A 21,884-nucleotide genomic window follows, 5' to 3' on the forward strand; every position below is an offset into this window, starting at 1 on the left:
CCATTGATTCCTTTTAAGCACTGGGTCTGTATTGCTCTCCTCTGCTCCTCAGACTGACAGGACTCCATGGTATATCTAAACACCAGAGAAACCACATAGAAGCTCTTTAGGTTATTCCCCAGTGCCCTGCAGTCAAAATAACTTGCAGGGCAGCTCTGCGAGCTGAGCTTCACTGCAGTGAAGAACTTAGGCTTGCTAAGGAGGTATTTTGCCTCCTCGTGGACAAGAGAGGATGAAGGGACAGGCTCCTTAAACTGGACTAAAGCTGAGCATATAGCAGACTGCACAGCAAGCCAGGGTCTTGAACATGAAAGAGTCTAAAATAGCCTCCAGTGGGATCCAAGCACATGGGAGAATAAGCAAAACCTACAGGTAATCAGGGAGGCATTGTCCTGCCTTGTACAGCCATCATGTTTTTATTTTGAAACACTGTATTTAAGGTAAATGGGTTAGCAGCACACTCTTGATCCATGGCATAGAGGCTAAGAAAATGCTTTCCAGACTCCTTTTAAAATGGCATCTCCCAAGTTTTGAACATTCCCCAGCTTTCCAATGAACAATATCTTCCTGAGCAGCCTCTTGTCTAGTCCCTCCCTCCCATTTATTTATTGAATGCCTTATCTTTTCTGTGGGTGAATCTGCAATACAGATGTGGTTTTGGTGTAGATATAGATTGGCAGAGACAGTTCCAAATCCAGATATCCTTTTGCCATCATACATAAAGCAAGCTGCAAGTTTTGAGAGAAAAAGGACTGCTCTGTGCCTTGTGAGTTGCACATACCAGGTTTTTTTCACACCTTCAAATGTCATAGGTAGAGCAGTGAGGCTGTTAGGTGTGGCTATTGAATAAAAGCTCTATCTGGAGTTTCACCAGGACTTCTTTCCTATCAAAATTTCTATTTCTTCCAGCTGTAGAACTAAATGATATATATTTTCAGACCACATTAGTCACCTTTGTGTTTTCTGATAATTTTAAAGATTATTTAGGTTTGCTGCTTCTTCATTGTAGGTGCATTTGAGGTTGGGAGAGTTTCATGACAGGGATCTTAATGGTCTTCACCTTTCTCTCAAGTGTCCAGGTTATTGTTTTGTTTCATGCAAATGGATTTTTGCAAATAATAGGGCTGCTTCAAGGCATGTAGCTTCTGTTTAGATAAGTGTGCTCTGATGCAGAGGATAGGTGGAAGACTCCAAGTTCCCTGAGTATTCTAGCAGTTTCCTCACCTGGGGCTGGTGTTTCATCCTGGATTTTGAGCAACAATCATGCAGGCATTACTGTCAAGAAATTATTTAAACCAGCTTCCAAAATCAACTGTTGGGTAATTTTCATATGTCTGGTAGGTCTTCCAGTTATTTGAACAGCAAACACTTTTTTTTTTTAATCATTTACCACAAGTAAATAATGGAGGGGCTATCTCCAGTTAGCCAAAGGTCCAACGTATCAGTTATTAACTACAATAATCACAGACCACAAAGGTTCTCCAAACCATTAAAAGGGTATTATTTGCATGTGCAGTGGTTTTTAGCAGCAGAATTGAAATGTGGAGGAGAAAGCTATAAGGCATAGCTGTATTTTAATTGAAAAGAGCAATTAGAGGGCAGCCTGTGGTCACAGCATCATGATTGGTTCAAAAAAGAGATGGGAAGTGTGACCTTATTCTTCCCTGTGCTGAAGGCTCTGTGAGCAGCACCTGCAGCTTTAGCCCAATATATCTCTTGAAGGCTGTGAAGCTCTACATGAGCTGGCTTTCTATGCATTCCCCAAACTGGCTCTTTTCTTTCTTTAATACTCTGCAAACATTTCTCTGGCTAACACAAACTCTCATTACTACATGTCAGGGCTTTTATTGCATAATCTTGGCATCAGCTGCAAAAGGCAACAGAGTGCTCCCAAAATGTGTCTTACACAGAAAACCAAAAAAGAAAAAAAAAAAGATAGAAGAGGCAATTCCAGCAAAACATCTGTGATGACATATTCAGCCCATTATTTTGTCAACAGTGCAAGTATTTGATGGCATAATAAAAGGATACACTTTGCTTAGCAAAAACATATAAGGCATAACAGCCAAGTTAAATAGGGCACAATTAAAGGTTTGCTTAACCCACGGGATTCCACTTGGAGAAAAATAGAGCCATTTTTATCCCTCCTTCCAAGCCCCATGTTTATGCTGTAATTTGAGGGTTAAAAAAAAATCACTGTAAGGAAAGGGACAGTATTTTTCCATTTGTTTCAAACGAAAAAAGGTTTTGTGCATTAATCATAGTAGCAACAGAATTCTGAATTGCAAAGGGGAAAAATTAAACTCACCTGGGAGAAGAGATAACAGGAATCAAGCATGTGCAAACTGCTTGGAGGAAAAAAGCACAATCCCATTTAAAGCTTCATTTTAAATTGGTCCTCTGCACTAATTTTCTGCTTCATTTTATTGACATAATTGCTGCTATACTTCAGCACGTCTTTGAATACATTGCAGTGAGCATATTTCCTTCTGCTGCATGTTCCTTCAAATAAATAGCAAAGAAACTAATTTATTACACAGTATTTTCCACATGAGAGATGACTTACATGCATTTTGTGGGGTTTTATGTTTCCTCTCTTTAGCAAATACCAAATTTTAAAATCAAGTTGGTAAGCTTGGCATTCCTGTGGTATTTGAAAATATCCAGGCATTTTTTTAAGGGCATTGTAAATGTTGTGTTGGGTTTATGTTGGGACTTGTGATGTCACTTCGAGCTATTTTGAATTCTACAGTTTTACAAATTAATTAATATTTACTTTGGTGTTGTGGATGATGTAATAAATAAGTCACTTGATAAAGGTGACAGAAAACGACACTTTGGAGTCCACAATTAAAACTCCAGAGTTCCTAAAATAGAGAATATATGTGACTCTGACAGTAACTGTTTCAGATTTTGGAAAAATTTGTCTTCTATTTCAAGTTTTTTAACAAGCTCAACTGTCCCATAAAATGGAGACTAATACTCTACAAGAGGGTGGGGTGCCATGCAGCTGTTCCAATGACAGTTCCCAAAAATAAGGTCACAGTTTTGTTTTCCTGCAGGTAGACAATCTAAAGATCATGCTGCTTCCAGAGCAAAGTACACAGAAAGAAACAGCATAAAATAATCCTTGTTTCCTTGCACAAATTGCCATGAATTTCTCAGTTGGAGATCCTGCATAACACCAAGGAAATCACTGAACAGACACCTGATTTATACATTAGTACAAATAAGTGCAAAATGGCTGTCACAGATGATTCTGTCTTTTCTCCTTTCCCTGTGTTGCATATTATTCTTCAAGAATATAGGAGACTTTATTAAAGGTGATTAGGAGAATTTATTAAAGGTGATTAGGAGAATTTATTAAAGGTGATTCATCAAATTCTTTTAGATTCAAGTTTAAAGGCAGTTTAGCAAAACCACACTATAAACTCTCCCCTTACAAATGCTGTACATGTTTTTTTCTGCAAGGCTGCTTCAAAGCCACATAGTTCTTTTTTTTTTAAATGTTTAAGTTGAGTTTGTAATTAATTTCTTTTTATCTCTCAGATTTTCACATCTGGTTAATACACTCCTTGGTGCATCTTGTAACAGATTCCTGACCGTTCTGAATTTCATGAACATTGAATTTCAAGGTAAACCTCCTCCTGTCACTGAGCACCTGTGGATTCTCTCTTTAAATGTGCTCTTAATGTAGACTGTTGCTATTCATAGTCTTTTATTTTCAGTCATGTGATGCAGTCATCTAAGTTAAGTACAGAAGAGTCTGTTGGGCTGCCAAAGCCAAAAGACAACCTACAGCAATTCTGAGTCCTGGAAGAGACATAGCAACCTTTGGGATTATTGCTTAGCAACTGCAAACACACAGAGGAGTAAAACTCACAGCCTGGCTCCACAGCAAGTCTGAGAAATCCCTAATTCACTGTATGATTTTTGATGGTTGAGAACAGATGGGCATATATTAAATTCCTGTTCATTTGCAAAGCCACTTTGAAAGCAGGAGGCATAAGATCTATTTTGATAGCTTCTACAAAGGTAAGAAAAACAGCTCTTGAAATCTTCAGGAAGCAAAATAGGAAGTATTTTTAAATTTTAGTTGTACTGAAAAGAAGATCATGTAGGAAAAGGGTATTGGGCTCTTTGTGACTGATGAGATAAACATGCTCTATGAAGTGCATTAGGGAAAGGGAAAACTCTTTCTGAGCAACAGAGCATCAAAGAGCTTGAACTCTGTTTTGAAAAGACTTTTGTAACTCAAACACCTCCCAAATAGTTACCTAGATAAACTTCAGTCTTTCTTCAAAAATCCCTGAAAGAATAATAATGTAACCATTTGGGGTTTGTGCAGAAAATAGGGAGATAATCTTTTTGTACATGCAGGGATTCCAGCAAGAATATTTCTCTCACAGTAAAGGAGGCAGCAAAGCAGCATCCTACTAAATAATGAAAAGTTTATCTTGCCTTCAGCTTTGACAAAGGCTTTCAGGAAACTTTATATCCCATTAGGTGTTTCTAAAGTTTGTCTCTGTGCACCATGCTTGCTGTTATTTGCAAAATCAAACCTCCACTTGGGAAAGGCACAGACCAGTTCTCACCTAATGTAAATCAGCCCTGAAGTTCATGAGCCAATGGTGCCTTATACAAACTTGAGGTGTGTCCCAAAAATCTTGGACAAATTCCAAGTATCAGGTCCTCATTCTAGCACACTTTGTTATTTATTTTAGCAGTTATGTCCTGTTTGAATGCTCTTCTATACTCTCTTCCTCTTCTGTCCTGTATTAAAGCAGTGGGCATAGTTCTCTGCATTGTGCTTCCATTCTTGGATTCATGCAAATCCCCTGAAATTGAGGTAGAGCAGTCATGCTTTGTTGATTTTTGTTTTGTTCAGAGACATAGAGATAATTAACATTTAGTAGTACTCAAACTCATCCTAACAAAGGGTTGAAAGTGGTGTAGAAAATAAATTCATCATCATGCAGAATCAGCCACCTCATAAAGCAGAGTGCAGTTGTCACTTTAATATTGCACAGAAACTTCAGTGTAGTTTCATAAAAGATGTTAAAAAATAACATAAGTATTTGAAACTGCAAGTACAGTTTATTTTGGCACAACAAAACCAGCTGATTTGGAATATGACCAGAACATTTGGTTAACACCCTGCTTTGAACCAGACAGAGTTTGGTTTTGCATCATATTGAAAGAAACTTATCTAAGCAAAGAACACTTCAACAGGGTTGACAGGTTCCCCTTTTTGCCCTTAAAAATCTGGACTCCTTTACAGCTCATGTCCTTCAGTGACAAAGCCACAGAAGTTCCCATCTTAAAACCATCTGTATGGGTCAGGCAGGCAGCTTCATCCATAAATCCATCTCACTTCCCAGCAGGTACATATCTTTGAAAACAAATTCCTGGAAGATGGCAACAATCCCATCAAGAAAATGCATAGAAATTTAGTGCTGTGAAACATCCTACCTATCCAGGCAGTATTTGGACTCAAGCAATGGTTATGAACCAGAAAGTAAACACACTAGTAATCACATCTGTGTGCCAGGAGGGCTGTGGATCACATTTATGCATTTCCTGAAAGGCTGAACTCTCTTCAGAGCAGCTATAAATGCTTAAACATGGAGAGCAAAACATATAAAAAGCAGCAGTATGGTTATGGATACTAAAAGACCTTTGTGAAAAGCACTTTTAAATAAGAGCTTCAAAAGGATAGTGTGGCAGTGAGTTCAGAGTGGAGTTTCATCCTTACTTTGGAAGGGCAATAGTGCTCTCTCTGTCTCATATTTACTGGATTTCCTGGAGGCATGGACTGGGACCTAAACAGCAATAATGATACTGGAAGGAAGAGGAATCCACTGGGGGAAAAGGTTTCTGAGCATTATTCACTGCTTCGTTTCTGAGTCTCTAAGTGACCTGGAATTAATCAGTTCTCTTCTGTGTCTCAGTTTCTTCTCCTGTAAGAAAGGAACAGACTTGTTTATTTGCTCTGTCTCCAAGGGCTTTTCTGATACATAATTAATCATTATAAATCATTTACTGATCTTTGAAGTGAAGGAGTTGTGTTAATTTAAGACTACAGAACAACAGTAACAACAATTTTAAAATAACATAGAAAGATTGTATTAATTAATTCTTAACAGTAGACTTTCTTACCATGTCATCTGCTAGGACATTGCTGTATCTTTTGGTACTATATAACATATATAACATACTGCTTTTGTTCTTGTCACAGGGACTGAGGTATGGCTGCTCAGTCAGGAGCAGCAGCTCAAATTGCTGGTCCAATGCATGCCACAGCTGGGGCTAAGAATGGAACTGACACAGAAATGAAGAGGAATCATGGGGATGATAAGCCACCATGTCTTAGTAGTGATGCTCCATGGAGAAAGTGTTTTTATGAAAAGGTGCAGAAGAGGTGCCTGCGCCTGCAGAGGACAAAGGTGAAGATTCTTCATGCACAAAAGGTGAAAGAAGAAAAGATAAAGAAGAGAGAACCCTGTGACTTGCTGCCCAGAGAGTGGTTCAGTGAAGAGAAAGAGTCACTTGATACTCGTATCTATTTACTTGACAAACTCCTACCTACATTAATCCCAGGAGTGGAAAATCTCTTAATGGAAGTGGAAAGAAAGAATGTGCTTGTACCAGACGAAGAATCAATCAAATTTAACCCCATCAATTTTCTTGGAGAATATCTGAAGAGACATGATCCTCAGCATGGTGTTCCTACAAAACCAAGCCCTTACCTCAGAGGAATGAAAATGGTCCTAGAGGAGCTAAAAGCTCAGGTGCCAGGTGCAGCATTAGAAAGGTGAGAGAGCTGAAAGTGAGGCTGGTCACAAGACCAGAGCTGTTGTCTTGGTCCCTGTTTTATAAAGGGAGTGGTGTAACTGCTACCTGGCTGGCAAAGTGTCCAACAAAATGAACTTTGTGTAGTACAGTTCCAGAGATGGTATTTGTCTCTTATAAAAAACTGAGAAGCCAGAACATGTCACACAAAGTGAAACACTAGTTATTCCTGTTTAAGTCAATGTATTGCCCTTGACAAGTATATAATTTCTCTTCAGGCTCTATCTTAATTACATATGTGGAATGTAAACTGCTTTCAGACCAGTCTAGCTTAGTGACAGCAGTTCTTTAGGACAGGTCTATGGACTCTTTAGATAATTTCTTCAATATTATTCCAAAAATGATAAAAAGATAACCTTTTTTACCTCCTTCAGGATGATTTCTCTTGACCAAACCAAAACCAATATCCTGACACATTGTAGAAACTCCTTCTCCTAGGATTTTTACTGAGACTTTCACTTCAGTTTCTTTTTCCCCTTTAAAGTAGAAACCATTTTGTATTTTATTATGTTGCTTATTTCTAGGCTGCTTGCCTTAGCATAATATTTAATGAATATTGGAAGGGAGTCCTATGGCAGGCTAAAATGTGAGTGTTAGGTGAACAATAATGCATTCATTTTCATTGTTCTGTTCACAAAAATACAGAGGTGAACATTTGTGTTCATAGAGGACCAGAGGTGATTGTGATGTCTAAATTACTCACTTACTACTAAATCTCTTTATTCTATATATGTGTTTGTAGAATAATGGCCTCTATTTGAATGGCTGGCTGTCATATTTGCATAAATAGCACATGCAGCTTGAAAATTGGTGTCAGGGTTTCAGTGTTGGGAATTAAGGCAGTAAAATGTTGACAAGAAGTTTTATGCATAAACTCTAAATGAAGATAATTGACATTCCAATATTATAATGAATAAAAGAATATGTTAAATCTTTCTCTACTGCTCTTTGTCTCTGCAGTTCTTGTCCACATACTGTTGCAGTTCATAGAAACATACCATGTGTGAGCACAGCTAGATCAGTGTGATAAGTGAATTTCATACAGTCACTTACCTCCTTTTTCCCCAGAGATAAAAATAATTACAACTGACTGGTTGTGGTCAGCGTGTAAGAGCTCAGCTTTTTGGTTTTTCTTCCTAAACAGACATACAGTAGTGCAACCAGAACTGGTGAAAGATTTTCAGGTTTTTTTAATTTGTTTTGTAAATGCCAATTCACTGAAACAGTCTGAGGAAAAATCTTTTTCAGTGAGCTTTCACTCAAGCATAGACTGTTCTGCAACAATGTCTGGCATGTTTTGTGGAACCTTTGTTTTGGGGACTGCTTCACAGGACATCTGGATGCAGGATGTTCAGAACAAAATTTTTATTTTGCAGAAGAAATTAAAATGCTTAACATTTTTCGGGTTGGTTTTTTTACTTGGTGTTGGGCCTGGGGTTGGGTTGTTTGCTTTTTTTCCCTGCTAAAATGCTCTTAACTTTCATTGTGAATCAGAGCTTGTTTCTGGAGAGGTAAGATTTTCTTGTAGAATGCAAAGTCTTGGCTATAGGTGACGTGATCTTGGCCTTGGCTGTTAAGTCCATGTTTTTACATTTGGAGACAGGTTCTCAATTTGTAGCTGTCAGAGCTGATGCAAAGGAAGGGACTATCAAGACTTGTAAAAATCAATCTCTCTGTAGACAGCAGTGCCACGTGTGTTTCTGTAGCCATAGCTGTAGCAGGTTTATGTATCCACTAGTAGTAATATCATGGGATTTGCATTCACAGTAGCTCAGGATTTACATATTTGTGGTGCCTGTATTGTGGGATTTGCACAGGATTCTTAAACCACAGCAGCACAGAGGATTTTATGGACGTGTAGCACTGTGACTCCTGGTGCGAGTCACTGGCTTTCTAAAAGGAAAAAAGTCTTACAAGAGAAATGCCAGTCTGTGCTCAAAATCTCTCACATAAGCACCAGAAAGATGAGGAGTGAAATTCTGTCCCTAGTGAAGCTCCCATAAACTTTGACATTACCTTGAGGAAAGGCAGGATTTCATCATGTCCTTCTCAAAAGCTTATGAGTCCTCAGTGAGCTCCAGCAGCTTCCTGCACTCTCCTTAACTGCTGCCTGACTGGGGGTCTAGGCACACAGGGAAACAGATGGGAGAAATTCCTTTTCCAGATGGATTGATACCTGAAACAGAGACTTTATTTATCCAGGGATGGCAGTCCTTCAGTCTGAGTCACCCATCCTTGTGTGGGAGTTAGGCGGCTGTCTTCCTGAAGGAACATGTTTCATTCTGCAGGGAGAAGTCACCCTTGCTGCCATCTCTCTGGAAATGTCTAATACTGAAATGAGCTCATTTTGAAATGGGTGCCCAGCTCTGTTATAGCCTGTTTTGCTCTTATTGTCTAGGTGGAAGACATTTTTTCCCCAGTTTATAAATGAACAAATCCAAACCCAAAGCAGATAAGTTCTTTGGGATCAATTTTATTCAGTTCTTTTGCTGTGCAAAATGGGGGATTGGGAAGAACATGGCTGGGTGATTAGAGAAGCAAATAAAATAGAAGGAAGAAGAGATGGAGATACCAATCTTGCAAACTGTGAATTCTAAATGGTGGAGAGGTTGGTGCATTATCCCTGTCCTAAGGCAGTGAGAACTTCATTGTGTGAGCTGCTTTGGAGATTTCTTTGAACGTTATTGTTTGGCAGTGAAGTGCTCGTGTGAAATGGTATTTAGGATTTGAGACAAGCATGTAATGATCCAATGTTGTTGGTAAATCAAGTGTAGCAAAATCAGGCTCTTCTGTTCCTGCTGAAATTGAAAGCAAATTGAAGGACATCTACACAGTAAATGATTAATGGCATTATACATGTGAAGGTAAAATTTATCCCTGTTGAAACTGCATGAACTAGAGTACTGGAGAACTGCACAAGTGATTTTCCCTTAAATGTCTACTGTACACTCTACAGGAGACTCTGTCTCTCCACCTTCACATATCTGACACTCAGGTTATTTCTTCAGACACAGAGTTGCACTAGATTTCAGGAAATGGTACGTGCCAGAAAATAAGTACTCTCACCTCCTTGGAGCTACATTCTGAAATTTTTTTTCAGGTTACTAATTTCTAGTCCAGTAGTCACATTAGTCATTTTGAGTCCCAGACATGAAGTATTTGTTTGGAAAAAATCTATATTCTATATTATAAGGACAAGAACCCCAGTAAAAAGTTATTTCCTTTCCTTTTGTTCTTCTTCCTTTTGTTAATCTATAATTAATTTATTTATGATGGCATCTTTCTAAACCTTATTCCCATGTCCTACAGGCTTGCCAGGATGAAGACTGAGGCAAAGAGCAAACGTAAGGAAAGGGAGGAGGTGGAAAATACAAAGTCTGAGATGAAAGAAATGAGAAAGGAGCAGCTGGAAATTCAGTTCAAAAAGTGGAGGGTGGATGTCAGTGGCAGAGTACCACTTGCACTGGTAACTAGGAAAGCTAAATGTTGGGTACATACCTCATCACTGGATGTCCTTCTCTGTAGCTGGTTATTCTTAAGAATCCTTTTTAAGAGGTCTTGGACAGCCACTCTTACTCTCCTGTGGTCTCCATTAGATATTTTTTCTGCCTCTGTGACTCATACAAATTGGTACTGCAGCTCATGAAAGGTGTGATTTGCAGGAATTGTCACACATCTCTTGGTGCAGGCATCTTTCTTACAAGGGCCCTAGGAAACTGTCCTGTGGTTACACACAGCACGACATAGACAAAGTCTACATTTTATAGGCCTCACCTATGTGTGGTAAGAAGCATTGCTGACCCATATGATTAATTATTTTGGGTGGTTTATTTTAGTAACGGCCTAATGTTGTCTGCCTGAAACTGCCCTTTGACTGTTACCTTGATTTGTAGGTTCAGAGTGCACTGAAATCTTTTCCGGATTTTGTTCCTTCTACTCCCAAAGAAGTGAGAGAAGGTAGGTTTTTGGTGTTATATTTCTGTGGTCTGAATTGTGATGGAAACTGTGGATGGATCTGGCAAGAGAAAGACTCTCTCAGGGTCATTTCACTAGCTAGGATATTAACGACAAATTTTCAGATAGGTTGGAAAGAGGCTGAACCACCATGTGGCTCATTAATGTGATCTTGGAAAGTATGGAAAGAAATTTAAAAATATTTCAGAGAGTCAGAAAGATCAGGTGCAAGCCCTTTCCACTTACATCCTGCATTAGCCAGACATTGCCATGTGTTTACTGTGATTTTTAAGAATTACTGTGACAGCCTCCCTCACCTGCTCTGTCCCACAGTGTTCCCTGTCTCATGAGAGGTCTTGGAAATCCCATGGACAGCTTGGCATACTGGGAGGCATTGAGGAAAGGCAGGATCAGTAAAATTAAAGTCTGACAGTGTTGTTACCTTGTATGGTTTCAGAGAAAAAGTGGAAGCTTATTTAACACTCCAGCAGATCACACATCTTGTCCAGCCCTTCCCATGCCAGTGACACACAGCACAAGGGCCCCTGCACCAGACCACTCAGCACAGAAAGATTTCTGCAATTCCTGTCCACTTTACATACCTTACACTTGACCTCCCCCAATAATGGTAATTGAATAGATTGAGCCAGGACCATTGAAGTGGCAGCACACAGCCTGCTGCCAGCCCTTTACATCAATAGCCTGTAATGATCACCAGTAATAGCAAATCTACCTTTGCTGGAAGAAAGGATGATAAGCAGGGAACCTCTAGAGTGCATTTCTGCTTGCAGCTGGAGTCACCTCTGTCTAAAGCTTGCCCTTGCTCAGCCCTTTCTGTATTATGAAATTGTTCCTCTGAGTAATCATCCTACATTGGTAGTACACAGTCTGAATGCCAAACACAGCTCCTGAGCTCTTGCACTGGTGGCTGTGGTTCTCCAGTGGGAAAACACTGGAGGTTCAGAAGGGACTTTCTGTCCAGATGTTTGCTCTACATATGCTGGAGGTGCTTTATGTCATATTTCACTAACACTCTGGCTCCATTTCTTAATGTATTTCATTTAATAGCATCCAATATACATTAATGGAACAGTAAGTTTAAACATTAAGTTTAACAAAAGTAATGTACAGGTTAGGAATGTCTAAAGCAACAAGACATAAATATATTCTATGGGGAATTTTCTCTTTATTTCTGGTATATTGTAGAAGATAGAACAGAAAAGTAACCCCAACAGAAATGTCTGCTCAAAGAACTCATTCTGAAATCTGTGTGGACATTTGACACATCTTCTCATTTCCACTGGAGCAGCCCAGAAGCTGACTAAATGATAGTTTTGAATATCATGATCAGTAGCAGTATTCCCACAGAGCTTCTTGGGAGAGTTATTGACGTTCAGATTCTACTCTTGCAGAGCAGAATTCATATCACCAGAATTTTAAGGTTTTTATCTGTCTGTTAAATAAAAAAACAATTTATTTCCTCACACAATTAGTTGTAAGCACTGTTAAAATCACTGCAGTTTGCACCAATGTATGTCAAGAATAAATGTAACCATCCAGTTTTGAAGAGATAAGGGGATATTCTCAGCAAGAGAAATATGTAAGAATCAGATTTAGATAGCCCCTAGGGATTAATGCTTCAGCTATTGTGGTTATTTATATAACTTCATATAAATGTAATTCAGCATGAAAAGAGCATTAATGTAATGTAATGGTGTGCAAAATATGTGTACAATATGCAAAACCATGACTGCTTTCTAAACCAATATCCCTTCATTTTTTACTAGCAATCTATGAGAGTAATCTGGAGATTGTAGACACATTGGAAAAAAAAGTAAACATAGATGAATTCAAAGAGGTGAGAAATTAAATAAGAGCATCTGATTCAGAATATGAGGTTTGTGACAAAGTAGTAGCATTTCCTTGGGGTCTGCTAAGAAGGGCTTCACTTCTGGAGCATCTCATGTAACTGATTGTATGAGGACATTTCATGTCTGTCTCCATCTCCATCCTCTGCTGTCACAACACTTCCATTCTGGCCAGACAGAGGGAAGTATTTTGCTACCTCAGAGCTGCAGACTGTACCAATGTCTGTGGAGTTTGTCAGGAAGCAGTGGGTTTCAGGACACCCCTCTCCATGCTTTTTCAGAATGCCACAGCCCTGAATCACCTGTGAATCCAGCTTTTACCTTGGCTGCTCAGGGGAGGTTCAATGTCCCAGTGCAACCATTAGTCTGAGGTAATTAGTGCTGTCCCCAAAGTAGTAAGTGATGATCCAGGGTGAGAAGCTCTTGCATTTTTACCCTGAACTCTCCTTTTAATCAATTTGAAAACAACCAAATAAATTCAAACTATATTTACTGGAAAACTCTCCAGGCCAAGACTTTGCCAGCCATTTCTACCTACGACAGAGCTGAATTTTATGGCTGGGTAATTTACCCTGGGAAAAAGGATGTTTAGAATAGAAATAATGACAGACTGTCAATTGCAGCTGTGCTAGGAGTTGCTGTTACAATAATTAAAAACAGAGTATAAGGCAGCTGTGCAGAGACTAATTTCAAGCAACCATATGTGATTTTTGTGCTGCCTTTGCTCTCAGGAGGTTTGCATGTTTGGTATCTTGCACAGAGATGCATTTTTATGATAACTTGTTGAAGGCATTTATAAGCATGAAATGAGGTATTTTAAAATTTAACCTCAGAATAACTGCATTTAATTAAGAAAACTACTGTGGATAATGAGAGCCCAGAGAATTGCTTTTGTCACTGAAACGAAGTATCAGTCCATAACCAGTGTGGTTCATGTACAAGCACTGAATGAATTCCTGCTCCGTGAGCATTAGAAAAATGTTTTAAAATCTATTTTGTATCCTCTTTATTTTAACTCGATTAAAGATACGACCTGAGAGATCAGAATTATAAAATATATGGACCATCAAACTGTATGATTTACCAGCCCCTTGCAATATTGTTCTCAGAATATCTTCCTTGATGCTTTTTCCAGTCCAGTTTTAATTGAATCAAATGATGAGGCTTTCATCACTCCCCTTGGGAACTGCTCTGTAATCACAGACCTTGCTCTCTGTACAGGGCTGTTTCTAATCTTCAGCTACAATTTACCTTTGTGCATCATTTTGCATCATCCACCAGAACAGAGAGATGATCTTTCTCCATACTGATCTAGGCTCTTTCACATGTGGAAAGCATTGCTTTTTAATGGACCTTAAAATTAAATGGCACTTTTTTCCCCCCCTTCAATTCAGTGCAGCTTTGGCTTACTTAAAGGCTGTTAGAAACTCAGCAGAGAGACCTCACACATTGTTGTTGTTGTGCTTCAGGGTGTTTTTTTTCCCAGGCACACAAAATGGTGGCTGTTGAATTTTTACATCCTTCATGACAAACTGGGGGGGTCGTTTATATTCAAATAATTTAAATCCCAGAGACCAGACCCTAATAGTTTATTTCAGAGGCTTTGTGCATGCAGAACACCCAGCTGTCTGACACAAAGCTATTGACCCTCTGGGAAAACCTCACGTTACCTTTGTAGGGTCCAAATCAGGCTTTAAAGGTTGGATTATTTTTCATGATTGCATGTGGCTTCCTTAATTTCTATTGAGATCAGCAGGAACAAAAAGCAAAGATCTATTGTTATTGAGGGTATTGTGTTCACAAACTGTAGCAAAGTCTCACACTGGAGAACAAGAAGGTGTGCCAGCTTTTTTCTGATAAGTGTAAAAATCTCTTGGTTACTAATAAATAAATGTACACTTATTGTACGTGCAGTACTTTACATGGTGGAGTTTTTTACACACATCGGCAAAGAAAAGCTTATGACTCCACAGTACTTCCTCCTGCCCACACAGCTGAACATAGCTTCTGAAGAATCTTCTCTGGAGCTGTTAGCAGCAGCAATACGTAAGCCCTTAGATTTGTCATCAAGATGACATACAAAATAACAAGCTGCTTGTCCAACCTGCCTCCTCCCAACTGCTGTCATCTTGAAGGGTCATCTGTCAGAGGGTTCTGGGTTGTAATAGCTCTGAAAAGCTAGTAGATGCATATAGCCCCAGATCTGTCACCTTTTTTCCAACCCACCTACATCCTCTCTCATTATGCTGAAGTGCAGAAGAAACACAACACTGCATTAGGAGTTGTGCTTTCTCACCAGCCACCACTCGGGCCATTGGCTGTTGCTTTCTGCTCTTCCTCTCTTCTCCACTTGTCCCATATAGTCAGAAATTATACACTATAGACATGAATAATAATAGCATATATTAATATTTCAGTTTCTTAATGCCAGTGCAGCATTTCTACAAGTCTAACATGTTCTAGCACTTAAGTCAGGTATCCCTATCCTAAAAATAGGGTAAGGGGAGACATGATGTGTTTTGCAAATTCCTCCTTTTAACTGTATAGGCTCCCTGTTATGGTGGCTGGCTACAGAAACCTGCTATAATAACTCAGTACAGGCTTTGGGATTGTGGTTTGTTCTGATGGCCATTATTATTTATGTCATACACACCACAGTTTTAGAACCATATTGCTTTTGCTCATAAAAACCACATGGCTATAAATCCAGAGTGTTAAAGTGTCTCCAAGGCTAGAGCTTAAAATAAATATTGAGTCAGTAGTATTCCCAGTGTCAGAGGACTTGGGTGACAGCAGTCTCATTTTCAGAAGGTTCTTTCCTTTTTTATATTGAATCTAAACTGGTTCCCTAAACACTGAGGTTGTGAGCAGTGAACATTTTGTGGCATTAGAATTGAGTGACTGTCAGTTCTGCAAAAACTAATGGCTCAAAATGCCTCCTTGAGAATGAAGTCAAATAAAGGTGAAAATACTTGAAGAAAACTAACCATTTACAGTTTTCCTTTCTACCCATAGTACATCCATTCCTACTCTGAACATTTTTCAAATGACATCTTCCAAGAAATCTTGAAGCATCTCTGTCAGTGTGCTGAGGACTTTGAAAGAACAATAAGACACGATATGTGGAGGCAGATGTTTGTTGATCTCTTCCTAGACTGTGATAATGGAAAGGTAAGCAAAGCAGCTCTCAATCTCATTTCTCAAGCAATACTGTGATGCTTCCAATTTGGTATTTCTCTGGCCTTCTTTTTATTCTCCATGACTCCAAACACTCTCCGTTTGCTAACTCAGCACTATTTTAGGAGGCAGTCAGTGCTGCATTGTCTTCATAGTTCTTAGACACAGAAATAGCCAATAGCCAATAAGCTGGTGGCTAATTAGAAACTGAATGACCTAATGCAATAACTGGGGGATGAAGTTGGAAAATTATGGAGAAGAAATTAACCACAGACTTTGCTGCTTCTGGTAATTACCCGTTCCCACAGCATGTTCAGAATGCTTGGGTGCTAATTTGTCTGTTCAGCCAGACTTCAGAAAAGATAACTTGCTATAGATTGACCTAAACCAATGTGCACATACTACAATAGTAATATATACTGTGTGAATTATGTTGCATTATTTCATACACCTCTAGGGCTTCTATCAATAAATCTCATAGCAGTTTAAATTTAAAATGTGAAATAATCTGTCTTTACAACCTCTCTGAGAGAAGTACTATGAACTCAGTCACCGTTTATGGGCAGGAAATTAAAATACAATGAGTCAGTTACAGAACTGGAACTCAAAAGCCATAATTTGGTTTTCAGCAGCTCTAAACTCTATCTATGAGCATCTGAATACATCTGCATCCCCATTAAAAAGCTAATCTTATTAGAAGACCAGTAAATAGTAGGAGCTGAAGAATCAATGGCATGAACTATTGATAAAACTTGGGCTTCACCCAGAAAGTGTGGTACTTATTATGAGTAGCCTCAGTTAGCCAGTTACTGGCTACTACACAGGAAACAGTTGCCATAATCTTACAGTCTCCTCCCCTCCATAAATTATATATTCCATCCAGCACTCCCCTGGTGATGTTTACAGCATGCCTACCCAGAATGGACTGTGCTCTACAGTGTCATGCTAATAATGTCATTACCTCTAAGAGAATGGAATTACACAGCAAGTTTCAACAGCAATAGTGTGTTTTAGAGAACAGCAAGCAAGTGGCTCTTTCAGGGATGAGGAAAGAAGTGTGTTTGCTTCTCAGTTAGGAGACATTTAACTTTCCTATTGCTCTGTCAAGAAAAGTTATGAAGAATCCTCCTGGGTAGAGTAATATATAAAGCTGAGTCTTGTCTTTGTGATGCTTTTTGAAATGATCCCTTCTTTCTCTCTCTCTCATATTTTAATGTCACTCTCATCCTATTATTTCTGTGGTAGTAATCACCATCTCTGTGCTACTAATCCCAGTGGAATCTCAGAGGCAAAGAGCCAAAAATGCCAGCACACCATGACAAGAGTGAGCAGCTATCAGCACAGACACCATTGCTGCCCACAAAAAAAAAAAAAATTATCAGAGCACACACATGGTTGCTGTTTCTAGACTCCAAGGTAGCCTTGATCTGCAAACTGAGTTTAATAAATTGTACTGTGGACCATGCAGTTCTTTTAAACCTGACCTGGTTTCTCTTGTGTGGCTTTAATAAGTCCTGCTGTACTGTATCCACAAGGAAGAGAAAAGATGCAAACTAACCCAAGGACTTCTGCCACTTAAATGTGATCCACTACCTGTAGTAGTCATTCTGCAAAGCACAGCAAAGCAGTTGTTTCAGTTCCTTATTTACATTTGTTTTGTAGCAGGCAGTTATTCCAGTCTGCATGGTGACTGTAGCTGGCTGCCTCAGTGAGCTGCAATTAGGGCCAGGGATCTGAGAGAGCAGTGTTTAAATTACAGTCAAATTAGAAGGTATCCACATGATCATTATTATGGTTTCAGATGCATGCATCCAGAAGGATGGCAGCTCAGCAAGAACAGCCTGGACTATACAGTGAAGCAAAAACTTTCCAAAGCAATACAGAACACAGTTGAATCACTGCTCTAATGTCCCAAAAGGCTGTAGCTCTGTGAATTTTAAGCTCATTGTCTCTGTGCTCATGGGTATTAGGTCTAATTTCTTTTATACATTAAAACAAAAGCTGCATTAATTTTCAGGGATGGTTTAAGCCTGGTATTTTGAATGTAAATGAATTTTGTCAAAGAGTAGTTTTCAAACTAGTGAAGTTTGAGACACTTGTTTACCTTTCTTGCACTACAGCAACATCTGCTTCCTCACAACCCTTCCTGAGTCTGTTCTCCCCATTTTGCTCACTAAGAAGCATGTTGTGGTGTTCATGTCACATTTCCAGAAAAACAATCAAGCAGTTAAACACTGACCTATCACTGAGTAAATGGCAAGTCTGATTTAGTCTGTGTTGCTAAAGGAATTACTCATAGATCACAGAACATTGCTGAAAACAACTGAGTATCATCACCTGCCAATATCTAGGTGACAGGAAAATTGGGTCGATATGTTTCAACTCTCCAGGCACTAAAGTTGGCACTAGTTAAAAGCTGAGACAAGTTTTGGGCAGTTGGACAAACACAGATGGCCTGCTGGTATTTATAGTGGATGCTGTACCTGTCCTGCTGACAAGGCTCTGCATGGGAGGCTGACAGGCTGGAGTCTTTCATCAGTTTCCCCACTCACACAAAGTACAAAGAAACGTGACCTTTTCTAGTGAATTCAGGAACCCAGAAAGATCATGTAACTGGGTACAGGGCTTTGGAAATGGTACTTTAAGGTGATGGGTGCCCTTCAGTTTTTTTCAAATCCTCTGGGTGCCCCTCAGTGCTTTTCAAATCCTCTGTTCCTCACTTTGATGCCATTAATTACAGTTTTAGATTATAAGCAACACAGTCATCTTGAGCTCATTTCCAGAAAAAAAAAAAAAAAGACATAAACTCTTCCTTTATTTCTTCAGCCTAAGGGCAGGAAAAGTTCATGAAGAATTGAAAGCTCAGTGAATTTTGAAATCTTTAAAAGCAAAATGTGAATAGAAAATCAGTAACTCAGATGGAAAGCTACTTGCTACAAATAATGAACTTAAGTAAATCTGTTCTCTAATTAACTACTGTATTTCACTACAGGGAAGGAGATTACAAAAGGTGGCAGGACTGAAATAATGACAACAGGAATTCATCATAAAATGGAAAACTTTTTTGTAAACTCACAATTTCCTGATTGGAAATAACCCATTTAATTGTCTTTTCCTGATTTAATTGTCTATATTCACTCACCCTGAGCAACAAGGACTTAATATAATCTTCACATTCCTCTACACTGGAACTATGGATACTTCTGTCACCTCTGTGGTCAAATGTGTATGAATTTTTAAAGGAAATTAGGGAGGTTATCATAACAGCTCTGAGTTTTGGGCTGATTATTTTCCCAGGCAGCTGCCAATACATCATGCTTCAAAGGAAATGATGGGGCACAAAACCAGACTACAATGTGCAGTCACTAACATAATACAGCACAGCCCATAATAAAATTCTTCCATGGTACTGTCAGGCACTCCAGATTTGTCCAGAAAGCATGAAATGCTGAAGCTTTGATCTTTACATGAAATAGTCCTTTGGAAGAAGTGGTTACAATCATCCAACTGTAATTTGTAAAGAACATGCAGGAGGATGTGCCTGCAAAGTAATATGAATGAGGAGTTCCAGCTATCCCAGAGAAGAATTTTCTGTCTCTGTGAAATAGATTTTCTTCTTTAAAATGTGTACTGATGTTCTGGTAATGGATAAGCCTCAGTCACAGGTCATTCTTAGCTAATGGTGCCTTTGTAGTGCTGCAAATGTTGATATAAGTCCTGAGAACCACAAGAAAACCCCATTAATTCTGGTCTTTTTGCCTAGGTTGGTCTCTTAGACAGAAAAAAAGTACTTGCCTTGCTGGTAGAGTTCTATGACAGAAGCCCAGAGCTTGCTAAGAGTGGATTCTGTAACCCAAGACAGTGTAAGTACAAGGGGTATTTCAGCTGTGGTTAAATCATTAAGAGGTCACAGGAAATTGTACAGTTAATCTATTGTTTCATAAGAAGTGTTACAAAAAATGGACAGAGCCTAAAAAAGGGCCCAAATGAATGCTGTGATCTATACACCATAACATTCAAAGAAACTGTACAAGATATTGCAGGCCTGGACATTGTTCTGAAGTTTCGTGTTTCTGAAATTCATGTTTGAAAGAGGCACTTTGAGGTAGTTTGTATTTGCTAGGAAATACCTTTTCTCTTTCTTGAAAAAAATTTCTTATACAATACTAGAGAACATAAAAAACAATGCAAACTTTCATCAATGTTTTTTTCTATATTAGGGCCAATAATTGAGCTGCAAGAGTTTGAGCTTGCAGATTTATCAGGGTGCCATGATGACCAGAAGGTTGATGAGGAACTCAGTGAAAAGTTAGTCGTGTCTCAAACAGGAGGTTCTGAGGGAGAGGACAATGTGCCAGCAGTGGAAAGCACTGATTTTGAAGTTAGTGATTTGGATGGAGGTACAATCCAGAGTGAGAAATCCAGTTTTCAGGAAGGCATCATAACTGAAAGCCAAGATGAGTCTTCAGGTGCAGACAGACAGGAGGAAGATTTCCCAGGATCAGCCTCTACTGAGTACAGTCTCAGCAGAGATGGAGAACCTGGATCTGAAAACCAGGTAGAGGAAGAGGAATTTAGCCTGAATACAGAGTCTAATACAGAAACAAAGAGGGAAGAAGATTACCATATGTCAGACAGAGAACCTGGCTCAGAAGAGCAAGTCAGTCAGGAGGACAATTGGACTGCAGAGACAACTGAGACAATTGCAGAACCAACACCTGAAGACAAAGCTGTGGCAGACATGGATTCAACACAGGATGCTTCAGTTGCAGAGGTTGTGGGAGAAACTCCTTCAAGAAAAGAGAGTTTTTCTAGGCAGCAAGGTGATGAGTTTGGCCAACAGACAAGTTCAGAGACAAGACCCCTGGATGAGGACCTTCTGCAAGACCAGGATAAAGGTAAAGCATTCTCTTTCACTCTGGCAGAGATTAATCTTTTTCAACATATACATTTGGACTGGTTTAAGTATAGGTGTGGTTTTAATCCTTTTCATAACTATTGAAAACATGTCAGTGATTTCTGAATACATAAGACCATAAACTTTAATATCTTCTTATTATATTTTTTTCTGTCAGGGTTTCAGAGTGTATCCCTCTTGCAGGGTGACAGGTGAGTGACTCACTTTGCTGGTGATCTGTATTCAAGGCAGTGAGCAGACACTTCAAGTAGGGACTTTCTGAAGCAGCAGCATTTTTATAGTACGTAGAAACTTTTTGTTCTGTTTCACTCTGTAATATTAGTTTAGCAAGACAGCAGCCTGATCATTAGATACAGAAATGACTTTTAATAACTTTTAGACTGTGATTGTCCATAGGGAGATATATAATGAGACCATATAGCAGGAACATTTTATTCTAATATTTTTTTTCCAAAGGATGATTGTGCTGCTTAATTGTGTACAAAGACCCTTGTTCTAGGAAGGCTGTGGCTGGGCAACTGCGTGTTTCATGAGACACTTTCTTCAACACCCCAGAAGGACCATGTTCCTTGCTAACACTTAGTGAATACATTCTTGTGTCTCACAGTTTGAAACACTGTAAGAGCTGAATGTAGCTTGCCAGAGCAGTCTAGTGACAAATTTATTACCAAAAGGCCTGTGAAGCTGATAGTACAGCCCACTGGTACCTAAAGCTTTCTATGGTTAACTTCCAGCATACAGCACTCACCTGTCATTCAGTCATTCCCTGGATGCACATCCCATGTTATTGAGGCCCTGAATTACTGCCATCCTCAGAGCACATTCTTACCTTGTTCTTGCAGAAATTATAGTCTTGTGCTCTTTGAGGGAAAGGTGGATGAAAACAAGAAATCTGACACTCATTTTGAGCCTATCATCTTAAAAAAGAATGTATCTTATTACTCTCACTTAAATGCATATTTGTAGCTGTAACATTCACCAGGTGAGTTTCAGGAAGCTGCATTTCCAGACACTACAAATAAGTAGCTACTGATAACAAGGGCAACTCCAGAGACATGGAGGTAGATTTTACATATTAATCGTTAGGGTGTTCAGAGTAGTAAGCTCTGGTTCAT

General features: G+C 39.1%; 1 protein-coding gene across 1 annotated transcript in view; it reads left to right on the forward strand.

Moving 5' to 3' along the window:
• The first annotated feature begins 3,551 nt into the window (after positions 1 to 3,551).
• The window catches only part of EFCAB5 (EF-hand calcium binding domain 5), a 30,708-nt gene continuing 12,375 nt past the window's right edge, over positions 3,552 to 21,884 (forward strand). The window contains exons 1-8 of the mRNA XM_030462686.1: positions 3,552 to 3,635; positions 6,239 to 6,814; positions 10,162 to 10,318; positions 10,746 to 10,809; positions 12,594 to 12,664; positions 15,690 to 15,845; positions 19,615 to 19,714; positions 20,072 to 20,749. Coding sequence (XP_030318546.1) covers positions 6,249 to 6,814; positions 10,162 to 10,318; positions 10,746 to 10,809; positions 12,594 to 12,664; positions 15,690 to 15,845; positions 19,615 to 19,714; positions 20,072 to 20,749 — 1,792 coding nt within the window. The 5' untranslated portion in view covers positions 3,552 to 3,635; positions 6,239 to 6,248. The remainder of the gene's footprint in view (positions 3,636 to 6,238; positions 6,815 to 10,161; positions 10,319 to 10,745; positions 10,810 to 12,593; positions 12,665 to 15,689; positions 15,846 to 19,614; positions 19,715 to 20,071; positions 20,750 to 21,884) is intronic.

Source organism: Calypte anna, chromosome 19 (genome assembly GCF_003957555.1).
Source record: "Calypte anna isolate BGI_N300 chromosome 19, bCalAnn1_v1.p, whole genome shotgun sequence".
Classification (NCBI taxonomy): Eukaryota; Metazoa; Chordata; class Aves; order Apodiformes; family Trochilidae; genus Calypte; species Calypte anna.